Raw genomic sequence first — 23,216 nt, 5'->3', positions numbered from 1 at the left:
TTGGCTGTAGATATATTCAAGCGAAAAAATATTTAGCAAGAGTTGAGGTATGGATCGTCTCCATAAATACACAAATAGTGTGAGTATATGATAACAACGACCCCTTGAGGAGCGTCTAGACCCCGAGCTACATATGCGAGTTCGAGGTTCTTATGTTATGACAATTGCTCGCAACTAACATAGGGACATAGTTCAACAATTCCCTTTCTTTTAGATATTTCCTTGTTTCTTTCTCTTTTTTAATTCGTCTAATACATACAAGTAGATGTCACATGATTTGCATATGCATTTCTAACTAAATGTCTAAATATTATAAATAATGAAAAGAAACGAGGAAGAGAGATAATGCATATTCAATTATTGCCATCTAAAGCGTAACATCCTTAAAACAACTCCCCACCTGCCTAGTCGATATTTTCTTAATATCTTATCCAAATTCACATCACAACTAGCTAATTTCTCTCTGTCGATAAATTACTAATGAGGACTCTCTCTATTACTTCAGATCAAATATCATTTTAACTTATTTCGCATTTTTTTCTAACTTTTTTTTTTACTTATCCCAAAATTTTAATTCCATTTAAATTTAATATCCTTTTAGTTTTCTTGAGCATCACCTTTATGGATGGATGAGGCTAAATCATAAAAGTTGTCAAGGTGTATCTAAAGTGAAACTTTCAATGGTGAATCCTCCTATCTATAAAACAGTTGTTTTTCCTCCAAGGGGGCGGGACTGTTTCCCTCTAGAGGGAAGAGGATTCTTTTTCTCTGCACAAGTGAAACAACAAAACAAAAGAGAAAAGGAAAAAAAACAAAAAGAAAATAAAGAGACAAGTAACAAAATCTATAGCAATCTTGAAAAGTTTAAATAACCCTAGTGGCTAGTTGTTAAATTGTTGAAAAAGAAGGTCAAACATACGTCAACACTTGGTTGTCGAAGTGACCGAAAATGTTGATTTAAATTCCAAAACTGTGGAGGTCTCAGGTTCTATTTCTAAATGAAGTGGATTCCGTGATTTTATTAAGCTAGAGTTAATGTAGTTGGACTTTAGCTATAGTTTAGTTGGATTTTAAGTTCGTTCTTTTAAGAATTTAAATTTGGAGGTTATCGTTCTTATCACATCTTTGATGTATCAATGCCATTGTAATGACTATCGTAGGTCGTAGTCAATCTCCAAAAAAAGAAACATACATTTAAAGAAAAGAAAGACGGTCAGAGATACTAATCTTAGACTAAGAACCAATCCAAGTAACTCCTAAAAGTAGTATTTATTTTCCTTCTCCTTAACATTATCACCTACGTCTAATTATGTAATTCATCATGTTAAGTTTTTGTCATCCAACTCAAAACCAATTGACAATGAGTGGAGAAGACCTAAATATTATCTATTATATTAAAACAACTCAGTTAGTTATCCAGGGGATAAGTCTGACCGTCCATTTTATTTAGAGATTTGGTTGGGAACACATCCGACGAATGATATAAAATCTTTTTATGTAGATAGACTAAAAAGAAGAAGGGTAAATAAGTCAAAATTGGTTAGAATAACTACTACCCACATATTTCTCTCCCTATTTTTTTTTTCTCCCAGGGATTACATCTTAGAAACTACTAACTTTAAAGTAGAAAATTGTGGGAGATATCGAAATAACTAATCCACTCTCCCATATCTTCCTAATTTCTCTCTCAATCGCCTAACTATTTGACTTAAAATCGAAATTCTCTCATTTCCTCTCCAAATTCTTTCTCTACACAATGTTTTCTCTCTCTCTGAACAACAAAGAAATTTTATTAAAAAAAACAACAAAAGAAATCTCTCAATTTTTTTATCAAATCTTTTCTGTTAATGATTTTTTTTATATGTTCTTCATTCACATAAAATGTGATTTACCGGCGAAGCCAAGAGGGATCTGTCGCGTACGTAGGACGCGGCGGAAACCTAGTACTCTTAGTGCTAGATCGCGCTTGTCTCGTGTGGGACTATTCCCACGCGTCTCCTCACGTGCGGAGTTCTTTGAGCGTAACACTTTTTCTTTTCTTTCTTTTCGGACGACGTGGAGCACGTGTGGCTATACGCCTATCACGTGTATGCCTAACTCTTATATCATGTTAAGTTTGTGATGTTCCAACTCAAAACTAATTGACAATGAATGAAGAAGAACTGAAGACAAGTCCTTGTGGTGGAGGTGTGGGCGACCGGAACTTACCCGCACTAGAAGGGGCCAATTTTGTTCTCTAGATTTCGTTTTATGAAATTAATATATGAGAAAAAGAGTAACCTTTGTGCATTGGGTAGGTAATAGCTTTATTGGTATGTTGCTTGACTTCTGCACTCTAGGCTTTGTGTTTGAATCCCACAAGAAGCCTTTTTCATTTTATTTCTGAAACAACATTATTAATTTGGATTCATCAATGATTTATTATAACATTTTACAAGTAAATTATTTTAAATACCTTAAAATTACCACCCACAATCCTGTTTAGAGATTGGGAGATGCTAAAGTGACTTAGAAGGTGACCAAAATGGTGACATAATGACGTGGAATTCACTAAAAGACAAGGTTTTTTATAAAATTTGACTACGATGGGGATCGCTTTTGTTTCTAAATTAGGAAACGTGTCACCCTCTAAGTTCTAATTTCTTAGTCACTCTTATCATTTCTCTTACAGGATTATATTCTTAGTGGTTAGACGCTCTTCTCCCATGTAGAAATATTCTCACACATCACTTATTTAATTTGTTTTTAATTTGAGATAAATATGAATGGTCTAAGTATTTTGTAGTAGCATCTTTTGCTTAATTCCTAAACGAGTTACCCTCATATCTCATTGTCTTTGAGTAAGGTATGAAGGGGACCCATCCATGTGAAATTATTGAATAAAAATCTTTTAAGTTCATTGACAAACAAGTAAGCAACAGTCTTTCTCACTCAATCCCTAACTCTATACACACTCTCACTGTCATTGCTTTCTCTCATTACTTTTTCCTTAACCACAAGCCTAACAAGACAAGTTCGGTCTTAAAACATTATTATTTATATAGTCTCTTTGAGATCTTAAATTCCCAATCAATTCTTGTATATGGAATTATGCTAGTTTAGAAGTCAGGCAGAATCCTATTTTACTTCTTATGTTTTCGTGATTTGGTGGTTCATATCAATGATGTTTTAGCCATAGTATGATAGTGGGTATATATGACATCTACTTTGAACCTGCATGGTCTCGAATTGGTACATTTCTTATGGAAGTGATGAGGTAGGGAAAACAGAAAAGAATAAGAAGAAAAAAGTAATGTAATTACCATTGCGATAATTTGAATTTCTATCTAATAATAATAAGAATGAGATATTATTTCACCACTCTAGTTCTAAATTTCTCTTTTGCTTAATTTCAATATCAATATTAATATTTGAGCACGAAAATACGATGAATCTAGTTTATAATAATTGTTTTACTTAAAGGAACTTGTTATCATTCTTAGTGATATTTGAAAAACCATACTATCAACGACTATTATAACTATTTTCTCCCTTCTAGTTTTTAACTATCATATTACATAAGAAAACACTAGGTAAACCTCTCCGAGGCGACTTCTAGGTATTATTAGAAGGGTGCACAAGCATGTAAGCTACACATTCATGTGCAATTTTGAATCTTTTAAGCACTATGATATGATGGATAATTATTATTATTATAATGAATATGAATGAAGTGCATCACTACATTCTGGTGACAATTTGCATCTTCCTCTGGTTTTAGTAATTGCAATTTTCATATTCTTTTTCCAAATCTCCTTTTTATTCAATATATTTCATCTTTGATATAATTTATAACAATTGGAACATATTTATGGCATCTATATTCAAGTTAGATCTATCTGAAAATGAATAAGTTTGAGATCTCAAGGCTCAAAACAGAAAATCAAAGAAAATGTTAGGGTGGATAGTGTCGGTCTGTGTCGGTGTCGGTGAGAATGAAAGAAGAGTATGTCATGAGTAAAACCAGAGACTAAAGTAGTGGTTAGGTTGCCGAATTAAGTCGTTTGGAAAAAAGAAATGGAAATAGTTCTCTTTTTTTTTTGTTGAAAGAGATGGAAATAGTTGGTATCATCTTTGTGAAAGCCTCTTGTGACCAATCAATTTTTCGAAACCAAAACACTCCACACTCAAGGTGACCTCAAAATCGGTCGGAATTTCTCAAAAAAAAAAAACGGTTCGGATCTTATACCAGGGATCTGAAAAGGGAAAGCTCTTAGCAAGTGCCAGAGTTTCCTAAAGTTTGAGCGAGGATGGCTTAGACGCAACTCGCAAGAAAGTTAAATTTTTGACGTAAAAATATTTTAGAACAACTCCAAGATAGTGGGATTGAGACTCCCAAATTTAAATTTGAGAGCCCCAGTCAGTGATTCGGAGCCCCACCCTCTCGCGCTCTCATTTGGGAGCCTGGGTTGAGGGGTCCCAACCCCAAAATGTGATCGTTAGGTCTTCCCCATTGTCACATTTGGGGGTGAATTCCCTGCAAATGGGATCCACCCCCATTGTATTTTTATTTTTTATTTTATTTGAACTTTTTAATTGTTTTTTTAAATCCATTTATTGTCTTAAATTCTTTTCTTTTTTAATTTTCTTTTCTTAATTTTTTTTGTTTATCTTTTTAAAATTTTTCCCTTTAGAATAATATCAAATTAATGTTTATATTTGGAACTAATAATTAATATTAAAAATTGAAATCAAAATCCCATGCACGCACATCATTTGAATTTGGGATCCACTAGTGGAAGCTGAGATTTGAGTTGAAAAGAACCAGGGACTCTCAAAATTCAGGGGTTCCTAAAACTGGGAGCTGAAGCCCCTACATTAGACTTGCTCTTATATGATATTGCTATATCAGAATGACTAATACCAAAATCGTCCTTAGTATAATATCACAACAAAAAAAAAATTAAAAATTTAGGATTTCAACCACCACCATATTAGTTCTTTCTCGCTCATAGGTAACTCTCCGTTTCTAGTTTTTTTTTCTTTCTCTCTCGTTTTTTGTTCATTAAAATCGATTTATACCATTTAAAAAGATTTTAGTTAAGGGCAAGAATTTTAGTATGGAAAGATGAAGTTAATTTCTATTTATACTTTTTTTTATATCTCTCCGCATAGGGGATTTTGATGGGTAATACAATTTAAAATATATAACAAAGAGGACATGTAAGTTGTGTGGTTCAAAGTAAAAGGATATAACAAAATTTTTACAAAATTTACATTCCTGTTCCTTTACGAACCAAACACCAAGTTATGAATTTGTCCGGAATCAAATTCACTTTATAGCCAAACCAAATGTCAAACTAAAATTATTCGATCCCGAAGAATCACGTTATAGGAATGTGATTATCAGAAGTCACATTTCATTGCCGCGTGCAAACATGGGGAAATAGCAAACTGAGATAGAGTTGAGTTTGTGATTCTTGTTTCCCTGAAATTATATGTTAATATTTATAGACAAAATTGTCCTTACTATCATATTTAAATTTTCCTTCATATAATATCAAAACTGAAAAACTAACAATGTAGCTTTATAGTTACTTATGGTACCATGGAGTTTTTAGGGCTTTAGCTACCACTATTGTAGTATTTTTCTCTTTGTCAGACAGATTTCTTGGTTTTCTCTGCTTAGGAATCTATCTCCCTAATCCTGGTCAAATTGAAAAGCAAATTAAATAATCAAATTCTAATGAATCACATAATGGGAATGTGATTTCCGGGAATCGCATTCTGTTTTCGTACGCCAAACAAAACCTTATATCTTAAAGGTCATATTTGGCGCACATAAATGACGTGGGAAGGAAATGTGATTCATGGGAATCACTATCTAAATTATTGTTTGAATCGCGAGAATGCAAGGGAATCCAATTTCTCCAAAAATAAGATTCTCCTAGAGAGGGTAATAGTATCCTCAAGGGGGGATGTGAGTTTGTGATTCCTGTTACTCCGAAATAATTTGTATTATTATTTATTGACAAAATTATCCATAATAAAATATTAGAATGATTAATATTAAAATCACCCTAAATATAGTATCACAACTAAAAAATTACGAACATAAGGTTTCACTAACCACCATAACAACTCACTCTTTTTGCCTCTCTAAAAAGGTAACTCTCTCTATCTATTTTTTCATTCTTTCCCTCTCTTTACTTTTTTTTCCTATTCTCTCTCGTTCTTTGTTCATTCCAATCGATTTCATAGTGTTTAAAAAGATTTTTTTTAACCGAGAGCTTTAGTATGGGGATTTTCTCCGTTCTCTTGTTCTTCGTAATCCAACATATACATAATTAGATTACGAACAAATGTTATAAGCAACTAATATCCTCAATAGTGACTCTTCGAAAATAGCTATTTTCTTCGCGATGCCACACGAATGTCGTCTGTATTGGGTTGTTAGCTACTTGTGAAAATAACTTTTATATTTATAAAAATTTATTTAGTCTAATATATTTAAAGAATTTGCAATTAATATGTATTTTTTAGGTTCAAGTTAAATATTATTTAAGACAAAACCTAAATAACCGTGTGACAAAATGAATTCATCTTCGTTATCCAGTCTAATCTAGGATTTGGACACAGAGGAGCACAAATACAATTTATATGGTATAGAGTATTATGAATGTATATCAAACCAATGACGGAGCTAAAATTTTATGTTAGAAATGAACGGAGGCAGAAGGAACGACTGCACCCCCTCGCGCTCCTGAATCCGCAGATGTCTCTGGCAGATTAGGAGTGAGCAACGGTCGGTTTTTTTGATTTTGGTTAAAGCCGAAGCCGAACCAATAAGTGGCGGTTTGACTACATCGTTGGTTGTAGTCAAGCCTATCATTCGGCCGACCGACATGGTTCGGCTCGGTTTGGTTTGGTTCGACTCGATTGAAATCGGTTGATCGGTATAACAGAGCACATTGAGAGAAAATGGTAAACTAATGTTATTTATTTCATTGCATATATCGAAAATAAAAATTCATTGTCCTTTTTCACCATCACATATACCGAAAATAAAATTAAAAATTCATCGTACTTGTCCACCATTACAAATAAGTAAATTGTGAATGCAAAAATTAAGAATCAATTGAACTTTTCCACTATAGGTTGTGGTACATAGAAACCTTTCAATCAACTTGAATGTGTTCTGGTTGATGAAGCCGACAACAACTAGGAAGGAGGATGGAGAGAAGACGGAAATGATTTTTTTCATTTTTTTCCTTTTTTAGTTTAACACTTTCTAACTTTACAAAATTATTATTTCTGTTTTCCTTAGAGTTCAGTCAGTTTGGTGTAAGCGGTTTCTAGATATCCAACCTGAGACCAAACCAAATAAGTTGGATTGTTCTGTTTTTCGGCAGAACCGAGTTAAACGATGATCAGTTCGGCCCAAAAATGGTTGTGGGTCAAAATCGATCTCATTGTCCTCACACAAATGATCCAATCGATCTCATTGTCCTCGTAGAGAAACAGTTCAATTTAGAGATCCAGAAAACGTAGGATTTAGTTACACCTGAGGAGGACGGTAGTAAAACCAAATTCAGTTAATGATCGGGCGAGATTTTCCAAATTCGACCGACAAAATCTAAACTAATGGCAGTATTCGTAAATTAAATATATTCCTAGGGCAACCATTTAAATGATGCATGTTCTTCCCTACAAAATCATTTGGTTCCTGCCATTTTTCCTGATCCAGAGAGAGAGAGAGAGAGAGAGAATTACTCAGGTAGATTTTATAGAGATAAAGTTTTAGAGAGAGAAAATTATATAAACATATAGAGAGAGAGAGAGAGAGAGAGAGAGAGATGACACAGTGGCGATAGAGGAGAAAAGAGGAACAGGGGAAGTTCATTTATAAAAAACTCTTTGAGTTACAAGTTTTCCATTAATTCTCAGACGATTCTTTCCTTATCCTTTTCTCTACCCCCTTTCTCTAACTTGGGTTGGTCTTAGATTTAAGAGAGAGAAACTGTGAAAAGGGTAATCATCCTTTAACAATACCATTATCAGATAGATAGGTAATTCATTTCTAGATCTTTATTTCTATATGCATTTACTAATCTGGGTGTTTTCTTATATTTCTGGAATTTTAGTTTGATCTTTAATTGCTTAAAAAGTTACCTCATTTGGGGATTTGAATTTACTGTTTTTAGCAGTAGATCTCATAAATGAGATTGTCCTGTTTCCAATTTTATCTTTACTTTTGATTTGTATGCCTAGGTAGGTAAAATGTTAACGTAGAGAGATTTATAGAGAGAGAAAGATGTTATTGGATACAAGTTGTCTAGAGAGAGAGAGAGAGAATCTTATTTCATGGGTATCTCTTACTTTTTTTGATGGATAAGTGAGAAGCTCTGTTTTGTTTTCTTCTATCTTCTTGAGTTAGAGAGAAAGAGAGAGAGAGAGAGAGAGAGAGAGAGAGAGAGAGAGAGAGAGAGAGAGAGAGAGAGAGAGAGAGAGAGAGAGCTTCTTAGAATTTCTTATTGGTCCCAAGTTCTTGAATAAGAAAAGATAATTGTTTATTATATAACTTTATCCTAGATTATGAAATACCAATTTGTAATAATATCATTAAATCTATGGGTTTTTTTTAAAGATTTTTGGACTCAAATAATTCATTTAACTCTATCAATTTCAATCTTGAATTCTAAATGGTTTAGTTAGATTCATACTTGGGTAAGATCTTAATTAGGAGTTTATTAGTTATGGTGCTAATGTTATCTAATTAAGTTTTTAGTTAGTAGCTAAATTGAGATTACTTATGTTGTTTCGGTCCAATTCTAATTTGGGTTTGAACTATTGATGCTTAATGACTCATGTAACTTTGATTTAGGGTATTTGATTGTGTTTTGAGGAAAATGAAGAACAAAGATAGAGATGGAAATAAAAGATCAAGAACGATCCGATTGACTATAATGTTAGTTGCAATATGTGGGTTTTCTTTCTATCTTGGTGGGCTTTTTTGTTCTGATAAGAACCAAATCGAAGTAGAGGAAGATGTCGAAAGAGTTCAATCTTCTAGTCAAATTAAGCAGGTTTCTTTCCCGGAATGCAGTGCCGACTATCAGGATTTCACACCATGCACCGATCCAAAGGTATTCCAATGACCACTTCTTAGTTCATTTTGTTTGACCCTCGAAAATTGATATTGGGCCTGAATGCCACCTTGAGTATAGATTCAAGACCCGAAGTATTCAAAGTCAACCGCTTTACTATGAGCCATTTCGGGCTTGGGATGGGGTCGGGCTTGGGATAGGGTTGGGCAAAGGCTCGAGCGCGGGACGAACAGAGTTGTTTGTTTGACTCACTATAAATGTTGTCTACTTATTGTGTGGGAATATGTTTTGGTCAATTGCAGAGATGGAAGAAGTATAGTGTCCACCGACTTTCATTTTTTGAACGTCATTGCCCTCCGATTTTCGAAAGAATAGAATGCTTAGTTCCCCCACCAGACGGCTATAAGCCGCCCATTAAGTGGCCTAAGAGCAGAAATGAATGTTGGTATCGGTAAGTAACTTTCGTTAGCTCTTTGTCTGTACTTGTGTATTTAATTTGTGGGTTGATTTCAATTTATGTATATATCTTCAGAAATGTGCCGTATGATTGGATCAACAAACAAAAATCGAATCAAAATTGGTTAAGGAAAGAGGGAGATAAGTTTATTTTCCCTGGTGGAGGTACTATGTTCCCGAAAGGAGTTAGTGCTTATGTTGATTTAATGCAAGATTTGATCCCTGAAATGAAAGACGGAACCGTCCGAACTGCCCTAGATACCGGTTGTGGGGTGAGTCTTTTGAATCTTCACATATCTTGATTGAATATGTAGACAATATTCAAAAAGTTTCTTTCTTATACTAACCGATATAAAATTCTAGATACCAACATCATTCTCATTATCTTGTTCTTGAGTTTGTAGGTGGCGAGTTGGGGTGGAGATTTGCTAGATCGAGGTATTCTAACGGTTTCTCTTGCACCGAGAGATAATCATGAAGCTCAAGTTCAGTTCGCGCTAGAACGTGGGATTCCAGCGATTTTGGGAATCATCTCTACTCAACGGCTTCCTTTCCCTTCTAACGCGTTCGATATGGCTCATTGCTCAAGATGTCTCATCCCATGGACTGAATTCGGTAATACTCTCATCTATGTTTGTAAATGATGCAATTCTAAAACCAATCCATATTGTACTTGAATCGTAAATGTTCTATTTTAGGTGGACTTTACCTCCTAGAGGTACATCGAATACTTCGTCCAGGTGGGTTCTGGATCTTGTCTGGCCCACCGGTGAACTATGAAAATCGGTGGAGAGGTTGGAACACCACAGTAGAAGAACAAAAATCAGATTACGAAAAGTTACAAGACTATCTAACCTCAATGTGTTTTAAATTATACAACAAGAAAGATGACATTGCCGTTTGGCAGAAGTTGATGGACAGCGAATGTTACAATAAGTTGTCTCACCCTGATATCTACCCTCCTAAGTGTGACGATAGTACTGAACCAGATGCAGCTTGGTACACTCCGCTTCGTCCTTGTGTTGTCGCACCAAATCCAAAATACAAGAACTCAGGCCTTGAATCACTTGCAAAGTGGCCCGAGCGGGTTCATGTCGCGCCTGAACGAATGTTAGGCCTTCATGGTGGCAATGCTGGTGCTTTTAGGCGTGATGACAGTAAATGGAAGGTTCGGGTTAAGCATTACAAGAAAATACTTCCAGCTATTGGTTCTGATAAGATACGAAATGTAATGGATATGAATACCGTATATGGAGGTTTTGCTGCAGGAATTGTTGACGACCCATTGTGGGTTATGAATGTCGTCTCTTCTTACTCCGAAAATACTCTAGCTATTGTTTATGATAGAGGTTTGATTGGAACCTACCATGACTGGTAAGTTCACCTCTCTCTAATCCTCTGAAGTATTTACGATTAACATCTTCTATGATTAAATTTGATTTACTTTTGCTGGGTAGGTGTGAAGCATTCTCGACCTATCCACGAACGTACGATCTTCTGCATCTTGATGGCCTCTTTACGGCGGAAAGTCACAGGTAACCAACCAACCCTTACAGTATATTTCGGTAACTAAATAGTTGAACTAGATGATTGCCTCAAGGAAGATCTGCATTAGTGTAAGTTGAGGTCGAGAGTCGGGGTTGAACTAGGAACTTCTATCAACGGATCTGATTTATATACAGATTACTCTAACGAACAAACCGACACGGGCACTGCAAATCCCATACTTTTCTAAATCTAGGACCTCAATTTTCCAATTATTTCTAACTCCAAATTACCAATTGTGCTACTGGCCATAATTTGAAGTATCTCCAACTTTAAATTTTCCAAATCCTAATCTCTAATCTCCTAACAACACTTCTTTGGCTATGTATCAATGAAATTATATCCAAACATTATCCTTAATGTGTCAAACCGTATTTATTTGGCTCTTTATCAATAAAAATTGTATTAGTTAAGTTCGAATGAACTTTAGCTTGTTCATTCATGATTCATCTTCGTCCTCAGATACTCGTATCTCTTGTCCAAAGCATTATTTATCAACTAATATGCTTGTACTTACTGTCTTCCTCTTAGCTCTCTTGTTCCAAAAAAATAGCGGCAACGTCCTTGCGTGGACTAATGTGGATTCGTTTCTTTTGGTTTGGTAGGTGTGACATGAAGTATGTGCTCTTGGAGATGGACAGGATTTTACGTCCTAGTGGATACGTTATTATCCGAGAGTCTACTTATTTTGTGGATTCAATATCGACCATTGCAAAGGCATTGAGATGGACTTGTCGAAAAGAAGACACCGAAAATGGCGTAGAGAATGAGAAGATCTTGATCTGCCAGAAGAAACTATGGTATTCTTCGAATCGAAGTTTGAGATGAGAAGCTTAGTATGAAGAAGATAGTATTAATTATGCAGCACTTGTGAAAGCCTTTATAAGATGGGAAAATATAGCTTTTGATTTCATTAAGTATAGCCAACAAGAGAGAGACCTTATAATCAAATTTGGAATTTTATTAGGTGGTGGGAAACTCAAAAATAATATTAATATTCATTTGATTTCTAAGGTTTAGTATTCTTTATACATGTTTCAAATATCTTCTCTTATTTTTTTTTTGTTGAGATGCAATTAGGAAGGAAATATGACTTTACGCCCGACCATAATCTCGACAGAGATACGTGGCCGGACCAGATATAGAGAGAAAGCTAAACACTTCAGGTCTGAAGCCCGTATACCGAACCAAAATATGTGCACATTTCGAACCATTTTGGCTACATACCCGACCCGTAACTACCTAAACCATTTTATCTTCCCATATCATTGTATATTTTGCCTCCATCCAAGTTTGCTGCAACAGAGTCAAGTTAGTTCTGCTCTTGTAGCTTCTGATTTTGCAAATGATAATGGTTGAATTATTAATTCTGGAGCTACAAATCATATGACGTATACCATACTATTTTATTACATAAGACTGTACCTTTTTATTCTCGTATTACTAATGTTAATGGCGTGTCAGCTCATGTTACTAGCTCAGGCACTGTAAATTTCTCGCCGTTTTTGTCCCTAGGAAGAGTAATGCTAATTGGCCTGAAAATTGGGGCGGAACGGCAATGTGGGTTGAGCTACCATTTCTCACTCGCTAGGGGCCGTCTAATGAGAGCTGGCCGCATCGGCTTTGGGTTTGTGGTCATTCCGAGGCCAATTATACTTTCAACTCATGGAACTTTCAAATAATGTTTATTTGTTTTTTAAGTTTCAGAGCAGTCAATCTACAAACCCTTATTTTATATGTGATTCTGTCTTCTTCAAGATCTTGACAGTAAGGAGATTATCTGGTGTGGTACTAAGATGAATGGGTTATATGTAGGATCATGATCATCTCATGCCAAAGACAACTAAATTTGTTTATTGTGGCATCAGCAGTTGGGACATGCTTCCTTATTTTACATGTGATTATGTACTTTACCTCCCAAATCAACATGAAAATTATTTTTGAATATTTGTAAACAAATCTTAATTGTCAAGTGTGAATAGAGATTCTCTTTTCTAAATGTTAACATAGAGACGCACTAATTTTTGTTGGTCTCCAATGGAGATCTCTAAAGTCTTTATACTTAATACACATGTCTCTCTTCAATCCAATAGATAAAAAGTAGTTGAAAAGTAAAGTTTTACATTAATTTTTTCGAGTATATTTTTTTCCTTACTTGGGAATTGGGATCAGATTTTAGGCTTTTCATGCATTCTTTCAGCTTTTATTTTAGGTCTGAGTCAGATGTGTCATAAAAATCAAACAGAAAGTAAGTTATGTGGGCAGACAAACACTATGAAGCTCAAGGGAATATTGAGTATTGAAAAGTTTAAACCCACATTAGTTTCTTCCCTGTAATTCAAATTTCTCAGTCTTTCAATAGTTTGTACCTAGTAGGCTATTAACTAAAGTGAATCCATGATAGCTTTGTAAGCTTCTAGTTCAATAGCTATCGTTACTTCATCTTATAGCTACTAAAAGTTTTAACAACTAAAGTTCATAGCAGGCAGTCAACCTAATCTAGGGGATAGGATTTGAAACTAGTAAAGAAAAAACCAACATAAACTAAAGATCTTGTATTTGCAGGAAAATATGAACACCTTTTACTTCACTCGAACGACTTCAAACCTGAAAAACAGTAGCAGCATTTTTAGGGAAGAAGGTAAGACCTAAGTATATATGGCATTAAACCTAAGAACATATTCTCATTCTGATTGAATCAAGAACAGATGATACCTCCTCCATTGGGACTTCATTTATTTTCTTCTCCTTCATTTTCCGCACTTTCTTGAAGTGAGACCCACTTTTCTTGGTCTCTCCCTTTCTTACTTTCATGGACTTCGGCCATATCTTCCAAAGGTTATAATTTACCTACATGTATAGAAGAAAAAGACCAACCCAATTTTCAAAATGTCTCTATATTTATCGAGCATAAGTAACTAAAGGGGTGAATAAAAAAAAAGACAAAGGAATAACATACCTTCTTAGAAGTCCTCTTCTGCAAAATCCAATTGACAAATTAGCAAACTCAGAAAACTATCGTTCAAGCAACCTTATAATTTGATGAAATTATTCATAGCATTGATAGGATACCGAGAAGTGAGATGATATCGGTAACTTACCCAAATGCTCGGAGGGAGAAGTCTTGCTCCATTGTAGGGTGATTGCCTTAGTTTTTCAATTGTCTCCTTTAATTTCACATTACTTGAATCGCACCTACCCATCAAGAATTCTTTGTAGAGGTTCATTAATCGAGTTGCAGTCTATAGAGCATCAAGATAGAAATAGTATTAATTAAATAAAACCGATATTATTATACAAAAAACAAAACAAGAATAGTTACTGTCAATTGCAGTTGGGCAAATTTACTTGTTTGATGTAAGAAAAAAACCCTTACCTCAATAAGATTTGTTAACCCTACCATCGTCAAGTTAAAGAAACGCTTAACTAGGTCACAGAGGAACTTTTCCAATTCTTTTACATTGTTACGAGGTTCTGACAATAACAGAGAAATGAAAATCTAAATCAACAACGGGAAGGTGTATTTATAAACTAGTAAAGAAAACAAAGTTAAAAACATTGAAATTATACCATTTGATTCAGTGAACCAAGTGAAGACGTTAGCTGCAAATTGGTCTGCTTCTTCTGACTGAACTCTCCAAAGGCGAGTTCTGACATAATGTAACATATTTCTTGGAGTTAATCCACAAGTTAGTGCTGCCATCTCCTGCAAATCTACCCATTGGGAGAGAATAAGAGAGATTCCTTCTTTAAAGAGTGACACGCACCACTCTTCTTCGGTCACCAACGCCTTCGATGGCTGTATTTCCATAATACTATCACCGGCTCCTATTCTAACGGAGTTCTTGAAAGTTTCTTCAAGCCCCTTTTCTAGCAGCATACCCGCCCCCTCTTGGCAATTCTGGTAAGTCTAGTTGAGAAGGACAAAAAAAAAACCAACATGGTCTTTATGCTTATATCAAGAAGTAGTAGATAATTATATAATATATATATATTTTTAGGTTTGCTCTAAAAAGAAACAGCACAAATATTACCTTGTTTAAGTTCTCTTGTTCGATCATGTGGTTTTTCTAAAAATCAAATAAACAGATTAGCGACATCCAAATCCTTAAACCATAAATTAAAAGATTTATGTTGTTCATAGAGTAGTTTCTTGAGAATAATCTCACTGAATTACCCAAATGCTAGGAGTGACAATTTTTGCCCCATTGTCCGCTGATTGCCTTAGTTTTTCAATTGTATCTTTTAGTTTTTCGACATTAGACTCACACTTCCCCTGCAAGTACTCTTTGTGCAGATTTATTAACCGATCTGCAGTCTAAAGTGAGTACCAGAAAGAATGTATCAGCGTCAAGCTTGAAGGACTATAAAAATCTTACAAACTCTTCCTCTATGACTATTAAGTAAATCATATCAATACGAATATAATTGCCAACAATGTAGTTATTTGAAACTAAGTTACAGGAGCCAATCAAATTTCAAAAAGAAAAGGAGAGCTCGATGCATACCGGATCAATGCTTATACTTCTATCTTCTAGTATCGTTTTGCCAAAGTAAAGCATAATTGAGTCACAGAGATGAATCGCTAATTTGTCAATATTGTCGCATGGCTCTAACAATAAGAAAAAAAAAAACAATAACGGGTAATCTAAATTGATAATCAAATCATAAACAAGCAATGATAACAAAAACGAAACCTTAGACCATACCATTTGATGTGGTAAACCACCTGAATATACGGTTAGCGAGTGGGTCTAGTTTTTTAGACTCAACTCTCCATTGGCAAGTTCTCACGTACGTTTTTACCAACGGAGCATTCATTCCACGATCTAACGCTGCAAATTCCTGAGCTGTTGTCCATTGGGAGATAAGTAGAGAGATCCCTTCCTCAAAGAGAGACATACAAAACTCTTCTTCGGTCTTTAATGGCTTTATCGACCCGTTATCATTTCCTCTAACAGAATTTTATCAAGATTTTGGTCTGGCTCCATACTCCCTTCCTCTTCACTCCAACAATCTACTTAAACTTATTTTCTGGAGAGGACCTAGACATTATATTTTTGGTTACTGAATCACCTTCTCTCAGGACTATTTAGAAAGGCAAGAATTATATAAAAAGGAAGTAATATATCAAAGAATTGTTATAAAAAGGAAGTAATATATCAAAATGCATCACAATTAGGCACGATAAATAAACAAAGTTAAATTTCTAATGAAGAAGAAGATGATTATAGTACCTTTGCTCTGCTGATTGAAGTTTTTCCAGCAGGCACAGAAATGCTCGTCGCCGATCTCTTGCCCTCGCTCTCTCTCTCTCTCTCTCTAAAGAAACCCTTAACTGCACAATGGGCGTGGGTAAACCACGCAAACTTTTTAATGCAACTACCTAAACAGCGATCTTCACCAAGTCCATTGACTTGCACCAAGTACATGTGTTGTGTACCGCTTGGACCACGAAGGGCCTGCGGGAAGAAAAAGCCCGAGCCAGGCTTACCAGGGCCGTCAAAACAGGGTGAAGCAGTCGGGATTCGGGTAAGGCCTTCTACCCGAGTTTCGATCCGTTATACCCGATCAATAACACCCCGGTGAAATCCTTCAGAGAACTCGTCCTTTAGACTGCCCAATTAGCGTTTGTTAATGGGTCGCCTAATAATCCGCTCGACAACCCGTTGTTGAAGGTTGCATCAAACAACTGAGGTATCATTTCTCTTCAAGAGAGACCCCACCAGTACGACGATACCAAACTATATTTAGCCATATGATTGTTGGTTCTAATGTCTCAAATGACTATATGCCCGACCATAATCCCGGCAAGGGTACGTGGTTGGGTCAAATATAGAAAGAGAAAATTAACCACTATTGGTCTGAAGTCTGTCAACGGAACCAAAATATGTGCACAATTTCAAATCATCTTCTGACGGAACCAAAAATGATGGTCGGATTATTAATTTTGGAGCTACAAATCATAGGACCTATACCATTCTAATTTATTACATAAGAGCTAGTGTGCCTTTTCGTACTCGTTTTACTAATATCGGGACCTTCTCCAGTTTCGTTTATCTCTAGTTAGTGTTGGTTTGTAATTTTAGTGGGAGACTGCACTCACATGACCCGGCTATGCTTAACAAACACATGAGTGACGTATCTGAATGTTTTCTTGTTTTTCTAAAAAATGGTCAAATGTCTACTCCAATAAGATTTCTTTGTTTTTGATAATGGTGGCGAGTTTGTGAGTCATATGTTGCATACTCTTTCTTCGGATATCATGGAGTTATTCATAAAACTACATCGCCATATGGCCATTTATACATCACGACAAAATGGTATTACAAACAGGAAAAGAGTCATCTGCTTGAAACGGCGTGTGTTAACCCGAATGCTCACATGCAACCACCTTAATATGTGGCATGTCGAAACATTGCTTAGCACAATAGTATTAAAATACAACAAGTATGAAGTATTATATAAACCTTATTCAACCATAATTTCTTTATGCGCAACATATTGTTCTGTTCCTAAGTGGAATTTTAGAAGTCAAAGTGTACCTTTAAGTGTCTCTCTGGACTCTGGGTCCGCTCGTGAAGGCTTTCTTCATATGCTCGGTGTTACAGGGTATCTCTAGGAAAACCATTCTAAATACGTTTGAATTTTCTGCCTTGTAAAGACACTCTAACACCCAGGTTAGTTATATGTGCAAGTTAAGAGTAACTAAATTCTCAATGGGTAAGGATCAAATCCCTTTTCAATACAAACCAGTGTCGTTTATATATGTTTGTATAGCGGTGGTAACACAGTGGCTTGATGAGAGTCACGTGGCAAGATCATTAATCAAATACTTCTGATCATTGTCGCACACTCGTATCTTTTGATGCGGAAAGCAGATATTTAGTGCTATATATTTAGCTCTCTGCTAACCGCCATATTTTCCAACATAAAAGTTCAAAATACCCGAGCTTACTTTTGTAGACACCCCCCATCCAAAGGCTTAGTTGGTAGGGTTTATTTAGGCCCAGTTCTTTGCTTCCATCATGACATGAAAAAGTTTCAAGTGCAAAGGGGACTCGTGTCGGCCTCCCAATAATCTCGTGGCTTTAGGTGACAAGGCCCTTATGGTCCACCTCTCTATTGGGATTATCAAAGGACCGCCACTATGTCATGTGGGGATCCAACTCGTTCACCCAGGTTAATCTCCAGACTTCTTGAATGGGCAAGGATGACCAATCTTTTTGGCTCAACGGGGATATTTCGATAATGCTAATCTTCAAGCTGCAACTGAACTTGGTTGTCTTGTTGTTAATGTTCCTACATCGAACACTATTGCAGCTGCTGAACATAGAGTTGCTCTTCTTGGTTCAATGGCTCATAATATAGCTCAATGTGATGCTTGAGTGAAATCTGGTAAACTTTCTAATTCATTATTGTTAATCATGATTATTATTTATCAGTCAGAAAGAGAAAATTTAGTAATTTTTCACATTTATGTATTGACTGATTTGAAGATAAAAATTATAAAGGTGGGTTGTACGGGTGCGACTACATAAGGGAAGCGCCTATAGCACTTTCCGGAGGCGCGCGTATAGACAGACAAACTCTATAATTGGGGATGGGACTTCCAACTTCATGAGGTGGTGGGAAACTCAAACATAATACTAACCGTTTGATACGTGTGAAAATGTGAGTAAGAAAGTCGTTTTTCCAAAAAAATTAACAGTTTTCCGTTGTTTGGTTGCCCACTTTGGGTAAGAAAATCGCTTTCGTAAGAAAAGAAAAATGTACAAATGGTCTAATTTTTTTCCCCACCTTTTAGATAGGAAAGTTGGTTTCTCACTCTCTCTCTCTCCCTCCTCCCATAACTCTTTCGTCCGTAACTTTCTCTCTCTATTATCTCCGCTACCGTAACTCTCTCTCTCTTCAGTTAATAAATAAAACCGAATTAATAAATAAGCTGAAATTCTAAAAGCACCCTCCCCTTAAATTCTAAAGGCACCCTTTAAATGCCTAACATTTATATATTGGTTAAAGGTCCAATTAATAAATAAAACCTAATTTATAAACATTTGTCTAAAGGCACCCTTAAATTCTAAAGGCAACCTTTAAATGCCTAATTTATATATTGGTTAAAGGCCCAATTAATAAATAAAACCTCATTAATAAACATTTGTCTAAAGCCACTTTTTTGTCTTACCTTCTTATCAAACACCTAAAATTTGACTTTGAGGTAAGAAATCTTTTTTCTTTCTAATGGGAAAGAAAATCGTTTTCTTACCCATATATTTTCTCGCGTATCAAACGGACATATATTTATTTGATTTCTAAGGTTTAGTATTCTTTATACTTGTTTGAAATATCTTCTCTTATTTATTTTTTTTGAGATGCAATTAGGAAGGAAATATGACTTTATGCCCGGCCATAATCCGGACCAGATAAAGAGAAGGCTAAACACTTCAAGTCTGAAGCTCATATACCAAACCAAAATATGTGCACATTTCAAACCATTTTGATTTTGCAAATGATTTTTTTTTTTTTTTTTGAATACTTTGATTTAATTAATAAGCAAAAGAGATAACAAGAAAGAAACACAAGGCTAATTAGGCCTTGGAGACACAAAACAAAAACAAAAGCACCAGGACCACTCCACAGACCACCCCCCCCCCCCCCCCGACACACCACCCCATCCTGGAAAAAAACCACCACGACCGCCGACAAAAGACTACACATGAAAAAGAACATAAGAAACCATCGCATGATTCAACCATACAGTTAAAAGAATACAGTTTGGCCCACGTGTACGATCTGCTCCAGTGGTAAATAAGACATTTAGCCGCGAAAAAGATGTGCTCTATTGATCGTGGTTTGTCTCTGAAAATTCCAACGTTTCTAGCAGCCCAGATTGCCCAGATGATTGCTTTTGGAATAATGTTGAGAATAGCCTTCTTGTGTTTACTACCTTTGATACCTTTCCAAGCCAACAAGAGTTCTGTAATGGAACTAGGAGTACACTAGACAATCCCGATACTACTCATGAGCCTGTTCCACACATCCCTCGCCATGTCACAATGAAGGAATATATGAGAGCAGGATTCTTCATCTTTCCCACAGAGACCGCAGCGATTCGGCGAGATGAAACCCCGTTTCCTCAAATTGTCCATGGTTGGAATCCTCTCCCAAATCACAGCCCATAAAAACACGCTCACCCTCATGGGTATATTCTTTCTCCAAATATCTCTAAAAACCGGTTTAGACTCCCTATCCTGGTTTGACAAAAGCGAAAACATCTCACTCACTGATAACTCTACCTTCTCCGGATTCGGATTTGCTATCCACACCCTAACGTCTGGTTGGTTGTTGAGGCAGTATGGGCTATGTCGTTCATCAGGCTATTTGCCTCCTCCAACTCCCAATCAAAGAGCCCTCTTCTAAAATCCACCCTCCAAAACTTCGACTTAATGTCAAAGAAATCACTAACAGTCCCGTCCTTCGAATCGGAAAGCAAAAAGAGATTCGAGTAAGCTTCTTTAAGGGATCTGTCCTTAGCCCAGATATCACCCCAAAAACTCGTATTTTTTCCGTCCCCGACCTTAATCTTGGACATGGAATGGAACTTATGCCACCTACTATAAATCCCCCTCCAAACCGAGACCCCGTAAGCTTTTTTTGGGGGTTTCGACATCCACCCTAACTCCTCTTCCCCGTATTTTTCCTTAATGATTTTCCTCCACAGAAGGTTCTTTTCCTTGCCGAATCTCCATAACCACTTAGATAATAGCGCATCATTCATCCTCCTCAGACTTTTGATTTCCAAACCCCCTTGAGAGATCGGCCTACAAAGAATCTCCCACGCCACCCAATGAATTCTATTGTTACCATCTCACCATCCCAAAAGAAATCCTTGAACTTTCTTTCCAATTCATTACAAATCGAAATCGGAGCCGAGAAAAGAGATAAAAAATAAATAGGAAGAGCCGATAAAACCGCCTTAATCAGAGTCAATTTCCCCCTCTTGACAAAAGCCTTGCCTTCCATGAAGACAGACGCCTAACCACCTTCTCGATGACTGGATCCCAAAGGTGTTTAGATCTATAGGAGAACCCCAACAGCAGACCCAAGTAAGAAATAGGAAGAGAAGCTTTAACACATCCAAAAATCGAAGCCAAGACATCTAAACCCTCCACCCTCCCAACTTCAATCACTTGGCTTTTACCAAAGTTGACCTTAAGACCAGAAGCTGCTTCAAACCAGATGAGAGTGTCTTTTAGCTTGCGGATTTGGTTGATGTCATCTTTAATGAAAAATAGAGTGTCGTCCGCAAACTGGAGGTAAGTAATAGGCGTTCCATTGTCAGAAACCCTGAAACCATCAAACCACTGAATCTCTTCCCCTCTTTTAACCATGCAGCTAAGAACTTCCGCCACGAGCAGGAATAAGAGAGGCGACAAAGGGTCTCCTTGTCGGATCCCCTTGGAATTCATGAAAACCGAAGAAGTGGTACCGTTGATCAAAGCCGAGAAAGAAACCGATGAGATGCAATTAAAAATCCAAGTTCTCCATTTATACTTGAAACCCATCTTAGTCATGCTGTCGTAGAGGAAATCCCAACTGATTTTGTCGTAAGCTTTCTCCAAATCGACCTTTACCATAATACCCGAAGACTTAGATTTCATCTTGGAGTCCAACAATTCGTTAGCAATCAAAACCCCGTCGAGAATTTGTCTATCGCTAATAAAAGCCCCTTGATTAGGAGATATGATAGATTCCAGAACCGTCTTGAGCCGATTCGCCAAAACCTTGGATATGATCTTATACGAACCCCCCACTAAGCTTATCGGCCTGTAGTCATTCAAATCATATGACGCATACCATACTATTTTATCACATAAGAGTGTACCTTTTTATTCTCGTATCACTAATGTTAATGGCATGTCAGCTCCTGTTACTAGCTCAGGCACAGTAAATTTCACACCGTCTTTGTCCCTAGGAAGAGAAATGCTAATTGGCCTGAAATTTGGGGCGGAATGGCAGTGTGTTTGGCCCCCATTGGAGATACCATTTCTCTCACGTTAGGGGCCGTCCAATGGGAGCCGCCCACATTAGCGTTCGGTTTGTCGTCGTCCCCAGACCAATTATACTTTCGACTCAGAACTATCAAATAATGTTTATTTGTTTTTTAAGTTTCAGAGCAGTTGGGGCATGCGTCCTTCCGACTCAAACATTTATTTCCGAAGTTATTGTATGAACCTGATATTTCATAGTTATGTTATCCTACTTCTCTAATGGTAATAAGGATGACCAATCTTTTGGCTCACCCAGGTTTGGGAATAACAGGAAACCATACCCAATTTGGAACAATATTGGAAAAAAAATCTATTTTGTAAAGATACAACTTTACCTCCAATATCAATGTGAAAAATATTTTTGAAATCTAAATAAATCTTAGTTTGCTCTCACAAATTTTGTAAATTTCTAAACAACTTCATTTTTGCAAAAAAATTGTTTTGCCCAAATGTTTTAAAACGTGAAAAATATTTTGAAATCTAAATAAATCTTAGTTTGCTCTCACAAATTTTGTAAGTTTCTCAACAAATTCGTTTTTGCTAAAAAAAAAATGTTTTACATTTTCTCTTTTGTACGTGACAAAATAGAATGACACTAACATTTTGGCTACATCATTTTTCGATTTGTCTTGTGAAGAAATAAATGGTTTTCGCATTTTTTGTTTTGCTTTTGACAGAAACATTTAGACTAATGCATGTTTTAATTTGTCTTTTGTAAAAATTAAAATGTTATACAGATTATCATTTGTATTTGACAAACTCTTTAACGGATAAATAATATTTTGGGTAATGCATTATATATACTGTTAACAACATAATTATATATGTAGTCGCCAAGTTAAGACGTTATTACATATGTTGTCTAACAGTTTGTCAACACAATCATATATGTTGTCAACATAAATAACAACATATTATATATGTTTTCGACAGGATCTTTTTCCTTACTTGCCCAGATTTTAGATTTTTCATGCATTCTTTCTGCTTTTATTTTAGGTCGGACTCAGATGTGTCATAAAAATCAAACAAAAGTAAGTTATGTGGACAGACATGGGAAACTTTTAAGCTCAAGGGAACA

The 23,216-nt window shown here is 36.0% G+C and overlaps 2 protein-coding genes across 6 annotated transcripts; one reads left to right on the top strand and one right to left on the bottom strand.

Annotated features, from left to right (window-relative positions):
• Positions 1-7,825: 7,825 nt before the first annotated feature.
• Positions 7,826-12,100, top strand: LOC147536595 (putative methyltransferase PMT21). 2 transcript variants are annotated; one of them, XM_086639240.1, is made up of 8 exons: positions 7,826-8,048; positions 8,864-9,125; positions 9,389-9,537; positions 9,619-9,814; positions 9,947-10,157; positions 10,241-10,916; positions 11,000-11,077; positions 11,693-12,100. In XM_086639240.1, exons 2-8 carry the CDS (start codon positions 8,889-8,891, stop codon positions 11,913-11,915), a joined length of 1,770 nt encoding a protein of 589 aa, XP_086495366.1. In that variant the 5' UTR covers positions 7,826-8,048; positions 8,864-8,888; the 3' UTR covers positions 11,916-12,100. The 2 variants fall into 2 exon arrangements, with proteins under 2 accessions (XP_086495366.1, XP_086495367.1); XM_086639241.1 differs by lacking the exon at positions 7,826-8,048 and adding an exon at positions 8,392-8,706.
• A 1,262-nt stretch (positions 12,101-13,362) lies between these two features.
• LOC147536594 (uncharacterized) lies at positions 13,363-18,062 on the bottom strand. Of its 4 annotated transcripts, none has more exons than XM_086639252.1 (11): positions 16,325-18,062; positions 15,797-16,132; positions 15,596-15,699; positions 15,265-15,405; positions 15,122-15,157; positions 14,658-14,997; positions 14,464-14,561; positions 14,189-14,329; positions 14,047-14,064; positions 13,803-13,937; positions 13,363-13,694 (listed from the first exon to the last, which is right to left on the bottom strand). In XM_086639252.1, exons 2-11 carry the CDS (start codon positions 15,987-15,989, stop codon positions 13,689-13,691), a joined length of 1,212 nt encoding a protein of 403 aa, XP_086495378.1. In that variant the 5' UTR covers positions 15,990-16,132; positions 16,325-18,062; the 3' UTR covers positions 13,363-13,688. The 4 variants fall into 4 exon arrangements, with proteins under 4 accessions (XP_086495378.1, XP_086495379.1, XP_086495381.1 ...); XM_086639253.1 differs by having other exon boundaries at positions 15,797-16,175; positions 16,325-16,486; XM_086639255.1 differs by having other exon boundaries at positions 14,658-14,988; positions 15,797-16,175; positions 16,325-16,431.
• Positions 18,063-23,216: the final 5,154 nt, after the last annotated feature.

This window comes from Eschscholzia californica, unplaced genomic scaffold, assembly GCF_041429995.1.
Source record: "Eschscholzia californica isolate CP2 unplaced genomic scaffold, dmEscCali1.0.p SCAF_5, whole genome shotgun sequence".
NCBI classification, from domain to species: domain Eukaryota; kingdom Viridiplantae; phylum Streptophyta; class Magnoliopsida; order Ranunculales; family Papaveraceae; genus Eschscholzia; species Eschscholzia californica.
This window is presented reverse-complemented; position numbering and strand designations above follow the sequence as displayed.